Source organism: Orussus abietinus, unplaced genomic scaffold (assembly GCF_000612105.2).
Source record: "Orussus abietinus isolate OABI.00-Male unplaced genomic scaffold, Oabi_2.0 scaffold450, whole genome shotgun sequence".
NCBI lineage: Eukaryota > Metazoa > Arthropoda > Insecta > Hymenoptera > Orussidae > Orussus > Orussus abietinus.
In genome coordinates this window covers 1-18,343 of record NW_019394590.1, presented here as the reverse complement: position 1 = coordinate 18,343, position 18,343 = coordinate 1, and the positions used below count along the sequence as shown (strand labels likewise).

Genomic DNA, 18,343 nt, shown 5'->3' with positions numbered 1-18,343 from the left:
AAATAAAAATAGCAATTAGGATCAGACTTGTCTGTGGAGTTTGGTGTATTAAACAAATCGATTTATTATCTATTCAAGCATTTATGGTCTCCTTTCCCAGGGTTCTCTCCTCGCTCCGAAATAAATATCGCCGGTCTCCGGTGGAGGTTGAGGAAAAGGGATGGACCTCCCTTTTGCGGGAGGTGGGACTATGATAAATGATACAAAAATGAGGTATCATTTTTAGGTCGCAGATTCGGCCTCCTCGTGCAAGGTCTCGCTGGTTTCGGCGTTTTCGCTTTTAGATCTGAAAGAAATCAGCAGCAATGAGCAACCACCTGGATCGTTTATTTTTATTTCATTCGGGGGCGTGGGGGGGTGGTGGTGGGTGGTGGGGAGGGAACAGAGAAGGTCAGCAATGGATTTCGAAAAATCGAAAATACCGATCTTCTCGAATCTAATCTCTACGGCACGAGGAAGAGACGAGTTTCCCTGCGACAGAACTGCCGAGGAGAAATCTCGCCGACGATTAAATAACCGCGCACCTAGTTGCTCTCATCAACAGTTAACATATATTTAATCATGCGCAATGAAGTAGATAATAACGAAGAGTTAAAAGAATCTCTTCCTCGTGCCTTCTAACGAAAATTAGCGAACATCGACGTGAGTAAATCGCTACAATCTCCTTTTTCTCTTTCTCTCTCTCTCTCTCTCTCTCGCGTTACTTCCCTTTAGTATGCTCTCGGGTTTCCACACAAAACATGGTTTTTATTATGTGTAAAAGTTCCGTCATGCCATCCAGTAGTTGAATATCGTTTACTTGCTACGAATGGAACTAGGCAAAGTGGGTCTCTATCTCTCCTTCTCTGATTATAAAAAAAGGTTCCTCCTCCTTTCTTCCATTTGATCAACATCCTCTTTATCACGCTCCCAATGAATACTGTGCCCTAGTAGCAGTCTGTAGATAACAAAAAAGAAAAAAGAAGAACATCCAACTAACGATAAAATTTCACCGGAGAAAGAGAAATAAGAATAATAAATCATTGCAAGCTCACCGAGGACTTCTGGGTGAGGCATTTTCTTTTTTTCTTTCCTTAATTAATTAAATTCAATTTAAACTCCAGGCTTTACGAGGTGGCTCGAATGTACGTAAAGAAGTCCAGGGAGAACATCTTTTCGAGGTCCTTCCCTTGCGGGGCCTTTTCAGGCAGATTTTCATTCAAGAAATTAAGAAATTCGGTAGAGTTTCGCGCCAAATATATGTGTATATATATATATATATACACATATAGAGGCGCAAAACTCTGACCTAATTATTATCAGCGATGTTTAGCCTGGCGCATCAAATTGGACATTGAATGTCGTTTTCTGAACCTCTTGAATGAGCAATGTCAACTTTAACCAGGTCATCGAAATTGGACTATTTTTTTTCCTCCTTTCAAATGAGGAAAAATAGCTACTAGGGTACAGAAAAGAGCGTTCCTTATATCGCAAGTTTAAGGTATGTTGGCGAAGTGGTACGCTAATGTCTGCGAATGTATACTCGATATACAAGGTGAATGATATTCTTTCCTTCTCTTACTTGTATACATATAAATTTCTCTCTCTCTCTCTCTCTCTCGCTTTTTTTTTCTCACTTTCGTGCGGGTATACTAGGTAAATACCATACGTTCAGTTACTCCTACTATTCCTATAGTATACTCCATAAATACACAGTCACTAGGGAAAGAAGTCTAGTCGCGAGTTTTAGACTCCTATAAGAGATACCCCCTATCGTTAATTATTCATAACTCGTTATTAATCACCGATTATACCTCTCGGACTCACTAAGTAATACTTCTCTCGCTTTCTCTCTCTATCTCTCTCCCTTTTCTCTTTCTCCCTACGGTTTTCGCTTATCATAGTGATCTTATCAAATAGGTACTCGACTGCCAAGCCCGAAGAATCCGCCTTTCCGACTCCGTTCGACTCCGGTTAAACCCTCCATCAGGAATCCCACAGGTGAAATTAAACGTTTTCCTCCACCTCTATGTACACTCCGTGCACTGATAGTAAACTACAATGTTCTTTAAAAAAAAAAAAAAAACCCAGAATATCAAAGTTGCACCCGCCTGATAACCACATACATCGTTTAGCATAATGAAAGAAGATTATGGTCACATCTCGGTAATTGCTAGTGTTTTTCAAACCAAAATTAAATCACTCTTTTAACGTTATTCTAAACAATATTTGTCGTACAATTAGAAGCTGACATGTACATGTATTATCTGATTTTCACTTATACTTTTAAGGTACCCTTTTGAGGTGAAATTAAACGTTTTCCTCCACCTCTATGTACACTCCGTGCACTGATAATAAACTGCAATGCTCTTAAAAAAAAAAAAAAACAAACGGCAAAACCATATCAATAGAATATCAAAGTTGCACCCACTCGATAACCACGTACATCGTTAATGAAGATCCAACGATTGTAAATATATGCGGACAAAAAAATGAGTCCATTACTCGCAATCCTGACTACACAGTTAAGAGTTAAAAAAAGGTATATCAAATCCTTAGTTAACTACTGATAAATAGGCATCACGTATATATGTATATATATATATTGTATATATGTATATATATATGTATACATATATAAGGTGTATATATATATATATAAACTAAATTGATTCTCGGTCAAAGAAGAAATTTTGTTAGAAAAGTAAGATTCTACAGGAACTGTGTGAACATTATTTTAGATATTATATTTTAATTAATATCTATATAACATCAGGATTTGTAAGGTCTTTTTGAAGGAAACGTTCCAACGTCTGCTAACGGTAATCCAGACAGAATAGAATGGATGCATGTAGATTNTATATATATATATATACCTTCGAAATGCACAAAGGACAGTAGCAAAAATGTATGCGAAACACTTAGACTTGAAGTTCTCGTTAAGAAATCTCCAACGATTACGCGTATATATTAACTTGAGTTTGTAATACCAGCGAGTCAAGAGGCTGCAAAAAAGTCCCCAAAGAGGAGAAGACAATCGAAAAGGAAGGTGCAAGTGTGAGTGCAATTGACGAGGTCTTTCGTTAAACTTTCATCCTCGATTCCTGGCGATTGTTATCCCGAAGAGGAAACGTGTCGTACTTTCGCAGAGACAATGCGTCCTCGACAAGTCATACAGTCGTATAAGAGATACTTCTACGCTTAGTAACGATTAATTTAATATTGTCGGTAATATGGAGTCGGTATGTGTGTATATATATATATATCTTTCTCGCGGTATGTAATAAGTGGCTTCTTTTTTAATCAGAGGAGAGGTTCGAGCGGTTTGGGATTTGGAAATCCGACGCAATGCGTACTGTTTAAATACACGTTACTGTAAATGCTATGCTTTTTGCGGCTCGTATTATTTTCATCTCTTTCGTCACTCATTGTTATTCTTCTTCTTCTTTTTTTTTTCTCTTCTCTCTCTTGTTTCTCTTTGTACGAGTAGGCACTTCGCTATGTTTCTGAGTTTCGGTACACCGCGAACAATCGGCCGTCTTGTCAGCGTCGGGAATTAAAGGGATACGCGGAAACAATGATAGGGAAATTTGTGCAACGAATGTGAAAAAGGAAATGCGTTTCAATGGTCGGAAAATATTGTATATCCTATTATTTTCTTTTCTCTTTTTTTTTAACGTCTCGCGGAGGAAGGAAATCGGAATGGCTCGACACGCTGGAAAGTCGGTCTATCGAAACCGCAGCAATAATATGAATTAAATACTATTGACAATGGTTTCATCTTGTTAAGGTGACACGAAAGGGTCATTCTATATATATAAAGTCAAAATATTGATAACACTTATCTCCAAACTGGGTGCACCGAATCATTTGAAACTTCAGCACTTCATTGCGAGGGTCATTAGGAAGTACGCGCTGCAAATGAAATTTCATGTTTCAAAAAAAAAAATGTTCTTTTTTTTATTTATACTAGACTAGAACCAAGGAGGCATATTTTTCGTTTTGAAAAATGAAATTTCACGAGCGTCAGATTCTTCATTAGGGCCTCGATAATCACGTGTTGAAGTTTCAAATGATTCGGTGTACCTTGTTTGGAGATAAGTTTGATATCTTGACGTTTTGTATATATACATATAGAATGACTCTTTCATATCACCTCAATTTTCTAAGACACTTCTCTACGGCAGGTATATAAATATTATCAAAGTACCGCGGCGATTGGCGATATACTTTCCTTATACCGAAAGCACTACATCGACTTTGTAGTTAATATACAATACTTTCAACGATACAATGTCCTCTCGCGTCTACATGGCACAGCGTTTGCAATATGTATCGTGGATTGCCTTTATAAAGTGCATTGTACCGATATGGCGATACCATTGCTGGGTACTTTCCAGCGCGTCGTTCCAATCGGTAAAAAAATCACCGCGAATCTTCCGAAGGCGAATTTTTCTTCCTCCATAAGAGCATTTTTCCTTTCCTTTCCTCGAGTTAAAGAAACGACGCTGACCAAGTCCAATTATTCCCCGGTGCGCATAATGCACGACGTAGAGTTATGAAAAGTGTTAAGTCGGATCGATTTGTCCCCCGTTTTCTCTCTCTATTTCATTCCATATAGTAGTTCCCTTTAAACTGAAACCCCATCTCTCTCTCTCTCTCTCTCCCTTGTTCTCTGAGGCGATCAAACGTTTCCGTGCACTCTGTCTTCGGTCACTCACTCACGCATTCAAGAATCTCGTGTTTCTTCCCGCTCGGATTTGGAACTTTTACTTAGCACCGTGTCTTCGTGATACCCCGGGTACCTTTTCCCGGATAATCGCGTGTCACCTCGCGACGAGTGACAACGAATCGGCGCGATTTATTATTAAGGCGATATGAAAGGATCATTCTATATATATATATCAAAGCGTGAAAACGTTTATGAAACTTTTCTCCAAACTGGGTGCACCGGATTATCCGAAACTCTAACACGTGATTACGGAGGCCCTGAGGAAGAACGCAATGCTTGTGAAATTCCATTTTTCAAAAGAAATAAAAAATGTTTTTGATCTTGTCCGAGATAAATACATTTTTTTTTTTTTTTTCGAAAGATGAAATCTCTCGAGCACCGCGTTCTTTCTTAGGGCCTCCACAATCTTGTGATGAAGTTTCAAATGATTCGGTGCACCCAATTTGGAGAAAAGCTTTGTAAATATCTTGACTTTTTGTGTGTATGTATATTTTATGGTCCAAACCAAAAGTCAAAATATTTTTAAAACTTTTCTCCAAACTGGGTGCATCGAATTATCTGACGCTTCATTACGAGATTATGAAGGCCCTAATAAAGAACGCGATTCTCGTAAAAATTCATTTTTCGATAAAAATGTATTTATCTCGGACAAGAACAAAAAAAGACTTTTTTTTTTCGAATAATGGAATTTCACGAACATTGCTTAGGGCCTCCATAATCACGTGTTAGAGTTTCGGATAATTCGGTGCACCCAGTTTGGAGAAAAGTTTTATAAACATTTTTACGCTGTGATATGTACGGAATGATCCTTTCATATCACCTTAAGGAGATATGAAAGTGGTATCTGAAGAGTCAATCGTTCATGAAATTTTTCTCCGACCTGGGTGTGCTGAATCGTTTCAAACCTTACAATGTGAATGTGGACGATACAGGCAAGGTCCTGACTTTCATGAAATTTCACTTTTTTATAACAAATTTTAAAAATATCTATGAACAAATTAAACAAAAATTGAAATTTCGTGAGTTTCAGGACCTTTCTTATATCCTTCATATTTATATTGTTAAGTTTGAATCGATTCGGTGCATCCAATTTGAAGAAAAGTTTCATGAACAAGACTCTGACGCTACTTTCATATCACCTTAACATATACAGGGCGACTCAGGTAACTGGAACGAGCTCCGTCTCCCTTTTGGCTGAAAATAGAAAGAAATAAGAGGACAAAATTTTGAATAATTTAATAATCGAACATCGATTCTTAATTCATCAGCAGGTGCACCGATGCGCTTGCGAAACAAACTCGTAACTTCTCCAATGATATTATATAATATCTTTTGGATAAATCGATTATTCTCGGTATTTCCATGTGAAAATATTAATTAGAAAATATACTTAGATACATTAACAGCGATATATTCATGTCTTAGTAGTATAGAATTATCTGGATGATTAATGCTCGCGTGTAGATTTTTAACATTAATTCTAATGAATTTCTCAACAGTGAAACGAAATGATAAAATATAGAAAATTGATACAGCGTGAAAGAAATTATGAAAAAAGAAAAAAATGATAGTTTTATATATATATAAAAAAAGGAATAATTATTAAATCATTCAACTTCTTCTATTATTTTCTACCTTCTACCTGGCTCTGTCCCAGTTTATCTGACTCTCTCTGTACATTCTCAGCGTAGAAAAGGGATTTTACTTAAGCGCCGAGAAAATGGGAGTCCCGGGTGGCGAGGGTGATCTCCCGATCGGGAAAAAGAAAAACATCGACGCGGAGCTTAATCGGATTTGGAATCGATTTCTCTTTCATCCCCTTTCACTCATTTACCGCAAATTTTCATCGATTTTCCTTTCGTCCCCTTTCACGACTTTGTTGGAAAATTTTTCAATTTTCACAAATTTGCCGCAAAATTTCTCGATTTTCCTTACGGTCCCCTTTCGCGGCTTTGCCGCAAATTTTCCTCGATTTTCCTTACGGTCCCCTTTCACGAATTTGCTGCAAATTTTCCTCGATTTCCCCATCCGATCGTTCTCCTCGTGGCGATCGCGAGAGAGACCCTCCGAGAGGAAAGCTGGCGTTAGAAAAAAAAAACAGTCAGTCGCGTTTTACAGCTCGAGATATTTCTCCCTCTCTTAGTATTATCTTTTTTTTTTTTCTTTCTATCTTTCGTTTACTTGAAAACTGGCTGGCTACGCGGAAATGTCAGCCGACCGAATCATATCAAAAACGCGTACATTCGTTGGGAGGAATGTCTCGCGGACGTGTATACATACTCGACCGTAGATTAATTAAAAAATATATTTAAGCGAATCCGAGCATCGGTCAAAACTGCGGCCAAGAGTGATAGCGATCGTCCTTTACATTCAGATCATTTACCGTATATTTTACATTCTACATATCATCCGATAAGACTGAAAATACACCTAGTCCCGAACAGATGAACTTTCCCGTTTAAATGTTATATATGGCGTATAAAAAAAGAAAAAAAAATATGTCTCGAATATAAATTCTATTCCGGACCCTTGACACGAGATATTTTTCTCCCCCACGTATCGTAGTATTAAAAAAAAAAAAAAAAAATTATATAAATACCGCAAAGTGTACAGAAAAATCTCTCGCACAAAGGCTCCTCGAAATGACATGCAACAACTTTTGGATCGATTTGACAATTAACAATATTTCAATTATCATAGGCGAGTAGAAAATGCGCGCTTGGCGAGATTTTCATCCAAAGTTAATTTACGATCAATCACGAGTACCTACTAATCTGTAAGTGCTATAGCTCGGCGTTATCATTAAACAATAGACAGTTAATTGAATATTCTACCGGTTGACCGTACTTTTGACATTCGCTCGTGGACATTTTCAGGAAAAGGGGGTGCAGGGGGGAGGGGAGCTACACCTTACGTTTCGATTACACGAACATCTACGTCAACTACATCGGACTCACTGAGAAAAACGGAGGCAAAGGATGCTATCTTAACAATCGGTCAATTGGAAAAACAGAAAATAGCTCGTTAACAACCAGTAATCCTTCCTTCTAAATCGCTCCGATACTCGAAATGCATGTGTACGCGAACGGAAGGATTTAAAAGCTCAAAATAGGTTCTTCCGCCAGTCCTTAAAATCAAGAGAACAATACTGACCGAAAAAAAAAAAGAATGGTCGCGTGGAGAAGCAAAACAGAAAAAAAAGAAAAATAAAATAAAAGATACAAAGTTTCTTAGCGGAGGGTCAGCAAAATCGTTCCAACCGTTAACAAGCGAAACGGGCCCTTCTCCTCTGTTAATACTGCCGATAAATCGATGTATCAGCTGGAACATTTTCGCCGTCCCCGTGATCCACCGAGTAGGCTTTCGCCCTCCCCCCTCGAATAAGGAAAATTTTTCTTTTTCCCCCTCATCGGAAACCCTGACAAACGACCGGTTTTTCATCCTTTAAGTATACGTCTCGAGGACCCCGAAGAGGGTCCCCGCTTAAGGAACGGCATGACCGTGCGCTCGAAGCCGACGTTTTTGGTTCCCCCTTTTTCCTCCGTTGAAAATGAAAACGAAAAAGAAAACAAAAAAAAACAAACAAACCTCACACCCTCGATATTGTGGAATCACGAAGGTGTTTTATTATTATATATATATATATATATAAAAAAAAGAGTCCCCGTGCACCGAGGACCGACGAAAGCGTACCCTTCCGTCTCGTATAAAAACTCTCTCGACAGCCCCTAGGGGCGCTCGGGGGCTCCTTTCCCGGAGTCTCTCAGGACCGTAATTGCGCACGTATGAATATAATACATATATAATACATACATATGTATATAAAATATATATACGTATATATGACATATATATGTATATATATATATATATATATCAATTATTCGAAAACATTTACGTACGCTAAATGGATCTAGACCTAACACGAGTATACCTACTACCCTAAGGAAGTCAGTTTAGATAATTTCGTAAAAGCCTAAAGTCAATGCTTTTGTTACCCTGAACATTATTACTCGCGGCGACGCGCGCTCTTACCCTATACTTTCTTCCCCTTATCGTTTCTCGTTTTCCTTCTCACACGCTTTTTCTCCCTCATCGAAAATTCCTCTCGTTTTCTTTCTTACTCGGTTTTCCTCCCTTAGCCTCGCTTAGCCCTCTTTCCCCCCCAATTCGTCGTCGCGCTTTCCCGCCACCTCGCGAGGAGGAAAAACGACGTCACCGGCACTCGTTCGACATTTCTCTCGGCTAGGTCCGAGGTCCTTGGGGAAGGAAATAAGAGAAAGAAAGAAATAATGGAAACCAAACGAGTTCTCTCTCCGGGATCCCCCAAGGCTCGCTCCGAGTTTCGCCGAGTTTCGCTCGAGCGAACCACCGTTGAAATATGCACGCGGCCCTCGTGGCCGTTCTTTTGGCCCGGACGCCTCTCCTCGGCCTTCCGATTCCCCCGGTTTTTCTGTTTTTTTTTTTTTTTTTTTTTTTAAGCAACCGGGAACGGGCCGGGCTCTCCGTTTTGGAGGAGCTTCCTTCGTGGAATCCGCGAACCGTCCTCGACCTATCTCATCGTTTCGTGGTCTCGACTTTGGGTAAAATACAGGAGAGAAGCTAGTGTTACTCATTCACGGTTTTCCATGAAATAAATCGGAGGTACCTCTTTCCTTCGCAAAAACCAAAAAAAAGATGAAAGTCGAGCGAGCTGGTGTCACCACTTCTCCGTGATGGTGGCATAAAGGGGAAAAAAATAACAAAAAAAAAAAAGAGATAAAGATATACGCAAGTTTTTAAACGGCTTCGAAACGTCTTGATTATGGAGTAACTATTTCGTCCTTCGCCTACTTCTACTGGACCTTTGATCCGTCTGACAAAAGAGAAAAAAAATATATAATTCTTGAGTGAGACCCCCGCTCGTCAATTTTTGCTTTTCTTTACAAATTCCTCGTTATCTCTTGGAAATAAAATAGAAAATCCTGTTTTCCAGGCGGAACTGTTCCCTGTTACTCTGGCGAGAGTATCATCCGAGGGCGTCGTTGCTCTCGACGTTCGTTCTCCAATTCCTCGGGCTTTCGGCCCTCTCGTGGCTTCCCATTTTTCCGGAAAACGGGGAACCGTTCTCTAAAGTGGCGGACCCGCGCTCCACGTCCGTTTCCCGCTTCGAGAGCGAATGCCGGGCGAGCAACCTGTTCCCTAAAGGCCGAGGTTCTCGCCAGCCCCCTCGATAAGAGTGTCCGGAAAATCGAAGACAGCGGGAACGAGAAAAGGATCCTCTCGAGTCCCTAGCCGCGCAAATACAGGTAACCGCAAAGCGCTAAGACGCCGCCGCCAACGACGGCGGCTCCTATGCCTATTGTAAGAGGCGTAAATAATGACCTCTTGAGCTTCTGCCATTCTTCCGTCTCCTTTTGCCGTCTCTTCATCTCCCTAACCTGCGCGGCCAGTCGGTCCTTCTTCTCCTGAATTCGCTTACGTAACTCGTTTTTCCTATTTGATAAAAGAAAAGAACGAAACGCGTCAATGTGTAACTTCTTTTTTCAGTTACTTGGAAGCGGCTGGTAGAAATTCAAATTGATTTCAGGTAACGTTAAGTGTACTTACGAATTTGTATTGGATGAGTAACTCGTGGCCTGATAAGAGCGCTCTCCGTCGCTGTTGGTCTCTTCAGGTACAGCTACATTGTCCGAATTCTCTTCGTGTATATTGTTCGCAATAGATGTGGAGTTCGTAGGAGGTGGACTTGTACATGGCTCCGTGTAATTCGGGGGTTCCCTAGGCAAAGGCTTGTCCGGTGGTCCATTCGCATCTTCCACTGTAATGGTTTAAAATTTAAATTAACAATTTCCCACGCTTCGGGAATAAGATGTAAGGACAATTCAGGGGGTTATTCACTCGGAAATCGGTGAACACGATTTCCTTCTTTGAGAACCGACTGCCTTTGATTTCATGTGACAAAGAACAATAAGATTCAGTAACAAGCGACAGTCGGCCTTAAAATTGTGGCAATCATGAAGTAGCATAAGGAGACATAACGCCAATGGTCGGTTCCACAGAAAGTGGCCTCAAAATCGGAACCCATGATCTCAGATTTTCGCTGATCTAACGATGCTAGCGCTACTTGCGGAAAATGAGGGAACTCCAATCTTACGTGACCAAATTATTTCCTATGGACGTAAATGACCTAAAATGCTTTTAATTTTGCAATTCAGGTACGCAAAGCGAAACGATAATTACGCATTATGTACGGAATGTAATGTTTTAAACGCGATAGAGACTAGCGGACGATAATTTTTAATTGCAAAATTTCATCGAAGAGCGCTCTCAGCACTAGATTGGAAAAATCTGAAGATCTTGGACCCCTAAAGTGGAAACGATTTCGATACATGGCGTTGTATCTCCTTATACTACTTCGCAATTGTGGCAATGTTTTGGTGATGTTCAACGATTTCTAGTGATTTCTGCTTGCGATATCCAGCTGATTTCCACTTGATTTCCAGCACTAAAATCCACGATATTCTTAGTGAATACCCATGAATACCCTCAGGATAATTATTCAAGGTTATGAAGAGATATACCATTCTCACTCGAAGGACTTGGGCTCAGGTCCGACATCATACTGCGAGTTAAAGATTCTCCCCTTGGAGGAGGCAACGGTGGAGGCTCTTCCTCCTCCTCCACCGACGAATTGACATTATTGACAACGTCGTAATGATTGTTAACGATTTCGTTATTATCGACGTTCTGTAATAGACATAGCACTCAGTAATCGACTTAACGTCAGTTAAAAGTCACAGCAGAACAGTGCTATTACTGACTGATCTACGTTAAGCCGTAATCCCTAATCCTCAGCTTATGTGCATTATACAAATCATTTGACAGTTCTCTATGGGAATCTACATTTTATTCGTAGAAGGTTAGGTAATAGCAGTGTACCACTGTGAATTGGTATTAGTTACCACGTTGTTGGACGGTAGTTGTTTGGCCCCTTCGATGATGGCAGCGTAAGAAAATTGAAGCTGATCGGGTGTCTGGATCAAACCCATCCTCGACTGTCTCATCTCCATTAAGACGTCTCTTACATTTACAGAGTTTAATCCATTCTCCTCGATCTGTACAAGGTTTTCTTAGTTTAGTTACTTGTCATATATGCACCTCCTCCTCGTCCCCTTTGAACGGGTTAGTACGAAGTAGTTCCAATGTTACTTACCAGAACTAAACAAGTGTCTACCAGACAAAAAGTGCCGGATCTCCCAATTCCAGCTGAACAATGAACAACAGGTGGCCCGATGCCTTGGTTAAGAGCACCGGACTGTCTGACATCTGTTAAAAACTGCAGAAACGCCGTAGGACTTTGAGGTACTCCAAAATCTGGCCACGTTGTATAATGAAAGTGCAGTATTTCTCTGCTTTCTCCTGATTCTACGTCTGTCAGTCTGGAAGAAGAATGGTAGAGTTAAATTAAAGTTTTAGTTTAAATTTCAGTTCATGGGATTACTAATCTTCCACTTCTACTTAGATAATACAAAAATCAGTGCGTGTTAATGACAGTGCTAATTAAATAAACGTCGTTCGATTATTTACTATAATTCTTATATGTGCTGGTTAAGATAAGGGGTCATTCTACATTATAACTTTGAACAAAATTGAAAATTTGTTTATTTTACTTTCCAAAAGTATATGTACTCAATATGTATGGAGCAGAAGTATACAAGTAGGCAACAAGGTCAGTACAGAGTATATAAGGTTTTTTAACGATTTTTCAGTATTTAAAACTTTAAACGCGTTTTTCTTAAAACATTTTTCCATGCAGTGCAGATAAAATCTGAAAAAGGCAGATTGACCTGAAATATTAGGAGTTTATTCTACGCATGTATGGCTAACACCTGAGTCAAAAGCTGGTCAGTGTTTATTTTATCATACTATTTACATAAAAAATAGCCGAAACAGGGTATATTTTTTAAAGCTTTTGTGTAAACCACTTTGTTATTTTTCAATCAAAATTATTAGTTGACATTCAGGAGAGAGTGACACTCGTACAGACAAAGAATCTTTTCGAATTTTTTGTTCTGGGCAAACTGGAGTAGGGAAATTACCTGCACCACAGACATACCTCTTTTTTGAGGCGCCATATTGATGCTATAAGAAACAACAAATTTCGTTTAAATTGTTATTAAACTTTTGATTATTTCAAAGTAGCTTAATAAACACCAAAAAGATTTACTTCATTACATGACGTATTTGCTGAGACAAAAATCGTTAAAAATAACTCAATTTTTCAGTCGTCAAAGTAGGATGATCCCTTAATAAATCAAAGCGATAATTTTATTAGTGCATCCTGTTACCTCAGTGTTCTCCTCGTGTAATGAGGCGATTCAGTTTTGCTAATGTTTTCCACTTTTAGGCCTACATCGGGGAACATCATAGTGTGATCCGACGAACCCTCAAGAGGCCAATACTGGTGACATTTGACTTGGTTCTTCTCGATTACCTTATTTAACATCAACACAGCTTTACTGTTCTGTTCCCACACCATTAGCCAGAAATGACCAGCAGTGCTCGACAACGGGCCTTGTGTAAGTATGTATTTCCTATGAGCACGCTCCATCTGCAAATAGATTTGTATGTGTATCGATAATATAATCACACTCCTATTAATCAATAAATTCATTTCAATTTTGTCATCTCACCTGCACAAGGTTGGCATTGATATAATCGCAAGGCCCCTTTCGCAAAGTAATTCTTGTGTGATCATACGGTGCCACATCTCTGTACCGATTTAAATGTCTGTTCTGTGGTTTTTTCGATTCGTTACACGTGTAGTCGTAGTTGCCACACTCATTACGTAGGTGCTAAAAACACAAGATGATACATTATGGAGTTCTTTCATAAGATCGTAAGTCTTTGAAAGTATTAATTATAACTGCAAACATTAATTCTATGGAATTTGCAGTTGCGCGCTGCCTTAACGATCTTTATAGTGTATGTACTAGAAATCTACTTTTCAGTCTGTTGAAAAAATCTCATAATATCTTTGCACTGATTCACATGCTACTTTCTCAAAGATAATTGAAAAGTTAATATTCCTGTTATTTACAATATACCTGATAAATGTATGACTTTACTGTTTGTATAATTAGAGAGTGAACCACATGCTTCCAATTAATAGTGCAACTCTACTAGCATCATATAACACATTATTATTTATATAGAATTACAATAGGTTGAATAAGATTGTTTCAAACTGGTGAATTCAGCCATGATAATTTTAACTTCACCGAAGCTGCTTTTCAAGCAGGACAACACATGTGCATCGCTTAATTAACCCTTTAGGCAGTAGATTAAATTAAAGCACTAAAACTCATGTCCAAACAGATATTGGGACTACCGCTTAAGGGGTTAAATTAAAACGAGAGAGGGTCGTAAGTGGAATTAGCAAAATCAACAAATATCGGATGTGGAAGTGGATGTACTTTTTGACTTCCTGAAGGATATATCGAGTCACTTCCATCGATACGGTCACGCTTCCGCAGCCCACAAAAAGAGAACAGTAAGAGGATCTTTCATTCTACAATTTCATGCACGATGCTTCAACGATTCTTAGCAAATCTTAATCAGAGATTATATTCCCATGTAAATTGGCTTAAATCCTCTCCGCTTAATATATTGCCATCTCGTCTCATCCAACAGGTAGCCCTGACACAATCAGGGTTGTTAAGGAACCATTTGAAAGCATACACAGTCCATCGATGCAGCGATCTCATTTAAGGTACTCGGAGGATTTCATGCGCAGAGGGTTAACTTAAATTTGAATAAGGTAGCAATCTGTCGAAGAGTAGTCTGTAGAGGAGATCCTGGAGAGACAGGGTCGTCGACGCTGCCAAAGGATAAAGGATAAAGGATAAAGGAGCTAGCCAAGATATTTGGTGATCAGGTAGTTACCTGGTAGAGTACAGCCCAGGCGTCCTTGGAGGTGATCTCGTGGTACTCGGTCTCCACGTTGCTCACGGAAGGCTCCCGCGTCTCGGTGGCCATCCTGGCCGTCCCCACGTCCGCAGACCCTGCCTCCTGGGGAACAACCTGGGGAAGAACGACCGCGACGGCCTTGGCGACTTCAGGCGGCCCCACCTCCTCCTTCCTACCGCCGAGGGAACTAGCTCCAGGGAACCATGCGTGACGCTCCGGTTCTCGCGATACGCTTGCGATACGCACAGTCCCGACCGACGATGCACTAAACCAATGCACAACGTCGCCACTAACTCGCACGAAACGCCGCCGCAAGTCTCTTCTCTCGCTCCGATTCCACGCTGAACGGTCTGCGCCTCTCTCTTTCGCGGCATTCTCGCTCCCTCCTCCGCGGGCCGCCTACTTCCTCTCTCTCTCCTCGGCCCCAGACGCGACCGAGGCGCCGCCGCGCTCTCGCCATCTTGCGGAGACGGCGCGAACTGCCCATACTTCCGAAGCGCCAACGCGCTCGCAAATCAGGATGGAGCAATGCGACACGCTTCGCAATGGTTTTCGAGGGCCTTTTTATTCGTTTACGCCTTTGCAGATATGCTTTCACTTTTTGATTTCGAGATATGGGGGATGCGCGCTAGCTGTGCTACTATGTGTGACCTTGTAACCATGGTAGAAGGTACACATGTTTATGCGCGTATGTTGATATTGGAAATGGGAATACATGCGCGAATTATACAGGACAAGAATAGTGGTGCGATAATTGTTAAAAGCTTATCTTGGAATCAGAGTGATTTTTCGGTAGATTCTTGTTCATCGTAGATTGATGATGAGTTATCTGGAATAGTTTATTTTTGAGAGAATAAATTGAAGCACTAATTTGATGTTACAAATCCATTTGTTGTGTTCTTTACTCCGAATTCCAATTTGGAGTAAAGAGGAAAGAATTAAAAGGCTAATTTTCATAGAAATTGGAGTAGTGGCCATTGATAAGAATTTTGTTGAAACAGGTGATATGCAGGGAATAGTTATTTAAGATTCGTTAGAACAAATTTCTTTTAAATTGCCAGAGATTCAATGGCAGTAAATTTGATCATGAATGTATTTGTTCAATGAAGATAATTGAGCTTAATTGTAAAAAAATTGGTGACTTCCCAATTTTAATTATCGTCCTGGCATTACATCAGAAGTTAGGTTAGCTTAATGCTCTTGAAAAATTATTGTCTTATAATGAATTATACGTTGATAAAATAATGGTTACTATTTAATTATATTTATTTTGATATGAAAATACAAAGAAATTGTATATTATAAATAAATTAAACAACTATATTGTTCTCTTCTCTCACCCAGAAGAGGTTTTGTCAATTGATTTGGAGTATTTTAGCGTATTGTACTTTAATGGAGGTATATGAAGTAAAAACTTGAGTAAATTAGAAACCTACTCAGTCTTGATTCTTTTTGTATTTCTTTCGGACTTCTCATCAAAGTTTCTGGTACGAAGAGTGGACTGCTTCTTGTCTGACCCCGTAGGTTCTTTTTTCAGCCAAGAAGCCATAAGACCGGTGGGACCGCTCTTCTCTCTGCACATAATGGAATTATTGAATCAATAGCTCGGTCGCCTAGATCATGTGATTAGAAGTATCCCTTCCACAGCCGACATAGCGTAGGGACCAACTAAATTATTTCTATCACATGCGTGTACCTCCCAAATAATACTATTACATTCAAATATCTTAAAAAAATATTATAAGAAAGGTTTTATCAAAGTTTTATGACTGACTACTATAGCAAAAGCTGCTTCATACCGAACATGATTGCTTTTCTTAAGATTGATGGGCTTGATGCAGTCGGCTTCATTACATCGAGAATTGCCCACAGCTCTTCCAACTGGATGCCATTGCAAAGACTTCTTTGAAGGACTATGTAGTTGAGCCAAGGCTTCATTTAAGGAGACATTTTCAAAATCCAACCAAGCCTATAAAAGTTGATTTAAAATTATATATATGTACACACATATAACAACTGAGAATGATACCTTTCTCACTTTTAACAAATGCAACATTGCCAACACTCTTATGTTTGAATAATAAAATTAACGTACATGGCATCTGAAGATTCTAAATAAAACCGTTAAAGTATTCTAATATTTTTAGCTATACTCTTTCAGTATTTAAAACAATGCAATGACAATTTCTTCCAATAAGTCAACGTACATTAACATTTTCCTCCGTTTCCAGGAAGGCGGGTACCCTAGAATGCATCCAGGAAAGTACATGATTCGCCTCCATGGTCAAGACCGAGCAACTGTGAACGATTGTCCCCTGTGAAATAAGAAAAATGGCTTTGTTCATAAGCAACTAAAGTGGATGTAGAAACTGAAATGAATCGACATGTACATCTTCATCTGTTGAAGTGTTGAATATGCCAGCGAGTTTTAGCAGCTTTGCTCCCTGCCATCCATTTTCTTCGGACCATTCATCCTTCGCCCAGGAGGAAGGTTCATTGATTTTAACATATTCCGGTTGTGGTGCATAAATGAAATAGGGTTGCTTAGAAGCCTGTTTCTTCCCCTGCAAAACCGTGGTCTTCCATTCATAATAACCGCTACAAACGACGACGCAGCGATTGCCGTTCTTTAAAGCTGGACTGAAAACCTTCGTGGTGGTCGCAGTTTCCAATCGACAATTATGCGTCGACAGTTTGAGCGCTCCGATGTCACCCTAAAAGAAAAACCCTATTAGCACAAGTCTCCAAATTGTAAAACACGTGAGAATTTCTCTAGTGCAATTGCGAAATATCGAGTACTTGTTATGGCGCGAAAAGAGTAATAGATTTAAAAACGTACAGAGTGCATCACATAAAACTGCTTTTTAAACTAAAATGAGGTCAGAGCTTTTTCTGTCCCTGAACGGTATGCAATTAATCACGTGCTTGAGTATTTAATGAATAGAGTGAATTTTCTACTTCAAATTTTTGTTCTTCGGTACAACTTTTGAGACTAACATTGTCACCTAACCGAGGGGAATATTTGTGGAATTAATTTTTTTAATTAACAGTTAATCTGCCTCGGAAAAATTAAATTCTTTACCATTTCTGATGCGGAACATACGTATGTAGATTACAAATTCATAATTAAGAGTTTCCTTTTTGTTCAATAGCGGAAATAAAAAAACTGTCCATTTTACTGTAAGAGCATGTACCCATTTAAAGAAATACAGGGTAAAAAGTTGTGGAATTTACTTTGTGCCAGGATGGAATCATCTTCCAGATCATTGCTTGGAGCACTCTTTCCGGTGCGGTTTTAAAATGCGCGCCAGAGACGAGGCACGCCACGACACCTCCCGGTGAAACGTTGAACGAAGGTCGATACGTCATTCCCGCGGTTTTCTCAGACTGCCACGCCACCTGTCGGCGTTTTTGAGAAGCATCTCGATACTCGCAAGCTCGACTGAGCACAGGACCTTCTAGGACGCTGCGAAGGCAACCATAACCATAATGTTTCGTCGAGATTATCTTTTCTCAATAGCCGGTTAACATGCAATTACCAGTAATTAACGTCACTCACCACGCGGTTCGGCCACACATTGCAAATGCGATTTGCGTCCGTTAAGGCGAAATTCTTTTGGAATTTTCTTTTCAATGTTAGGTAACAGAGATGAGTTGGGAGATTGCTCACGGGCAGGGTCG

The 18,343-nt window shown here is 39.7% G+C and overlaps 2 protein-coding genes across 4 annotated transcripts; both read right to left on the bottom strand.

The window, feature by feature from the left end:
• Positions 1 to 48: 48 nt before the first annotated feature.
• Positions 49 to 14,982, bottom strand: LOC105703258 (tyrosine-protein phosphatase non-receptor type 2). Of its 3 annotated transcripts, XM_012431511.1 has the most exons (9): positions 14,639 to 14,982; positions 13,387 to 13,548; positions 13,042 to 13,304; positions 11,907 to 12,132; positions 11,656 to 11,808; positions 11,275 to 11,440; positions 10,301 to 10,511; positions 10,076 to 10,186; positions 49 to 286 (listed from the first exon to the last, which is right to left on the bottom strand). In XM_012431511.1, exons 1-9 carry the CDS (start codon positions 14,729 to 14,731, stop codon positions 223 to 225), a joined length of 1,449 nt encoding a protein of 482 aa, XP_012286934.1. In that variant the 5' UTR covers positions 14,732 to 14,982; the 3' UTR covers positions 49 to 222. The 3 variants fall into 3 exon arrangements, with proteins under 3 accessions (XP_012286934.1, XP_012286933.1, XP_023288559.1); XM_012431510.2 differs by lacking the exon at positions 49 to 286 and having other exon boundaries at positions 5,756 to 10,186; positions 11,659 to 11,808; XM_023432791.1 differs by lacking the exon at positions 49 to 286 and having other exon boundaries at positions 5,766 to 10,186.
• Positions 14,983 to 15,916: 934 nt separating this feature from the next.
• Positions 15,917 to 18,343, bottom strand: LOC105703256 (embryonic stem cell-specific 5-hydroxymethylcytosine-binding protein). Its single transcript, XM_012431506.2, has 6 exons — positions 18,222 to 18,343; positions 17,897 to 18,128; positions 17,053 to 17,376; positions 16,870 to 16,977; positions 16,462 to 16,631; positions 15,917 to 16,236 (listed from the first exon to the last, which is right to left on the bottom strand). Exons 1-6 carry the CDS (start codon positions 18,239 to 18,241, stop codon positions 16,095 to 16,097), a joined length of 996 nt encoding a protein of 331 aa, XP_012286929.1. The 5' UTR covers positions 18,242 to 18,343; the 3' UTR covers positions 15,917 to 16,094.

Coding starts and splice junctions, on each gene's coding strand:
- LOC105703256 (XM_012431506.2), bottom strand. CDS start 18,241: ATGTGTGGCCGAACCGCGTG. Junction 17,377..17,896: donor TGATTCCATCCTGGCACAAA/GTAAATTCCACA, acceptor TTTTTCTTTTAG/GGTGACATCGGAGCGCTCAA. Junction 16,632..16,869: donor AAACGGAGGAAAATGTTAAT/GTACGTTGACTT, acceptor CAACTTTTATAG/GCTTGGTTGGATTTTGAAAA.
- LOC105703258 (XM_023432791.1), bottom strand. CDS start 14,731: ATGGCCACCGAGACGCGGGAGCCTTCCGTGAGCAACGTGGAGACCGAG. Junction 13,305..13,386: donor TCAATGCCAACCTTGTGCAG/GTGAGATGACAA, acceptor ATCTATTTGCAG/ATGGAGCGTGCTCATAGGAA. Junction 10,512..11,274: donor AAGTCCTTCGAGTGAGAATG/GTATATCTCTTC, acceptor AAACCATTACAG/TGGAAGATGCGAATGGACCA.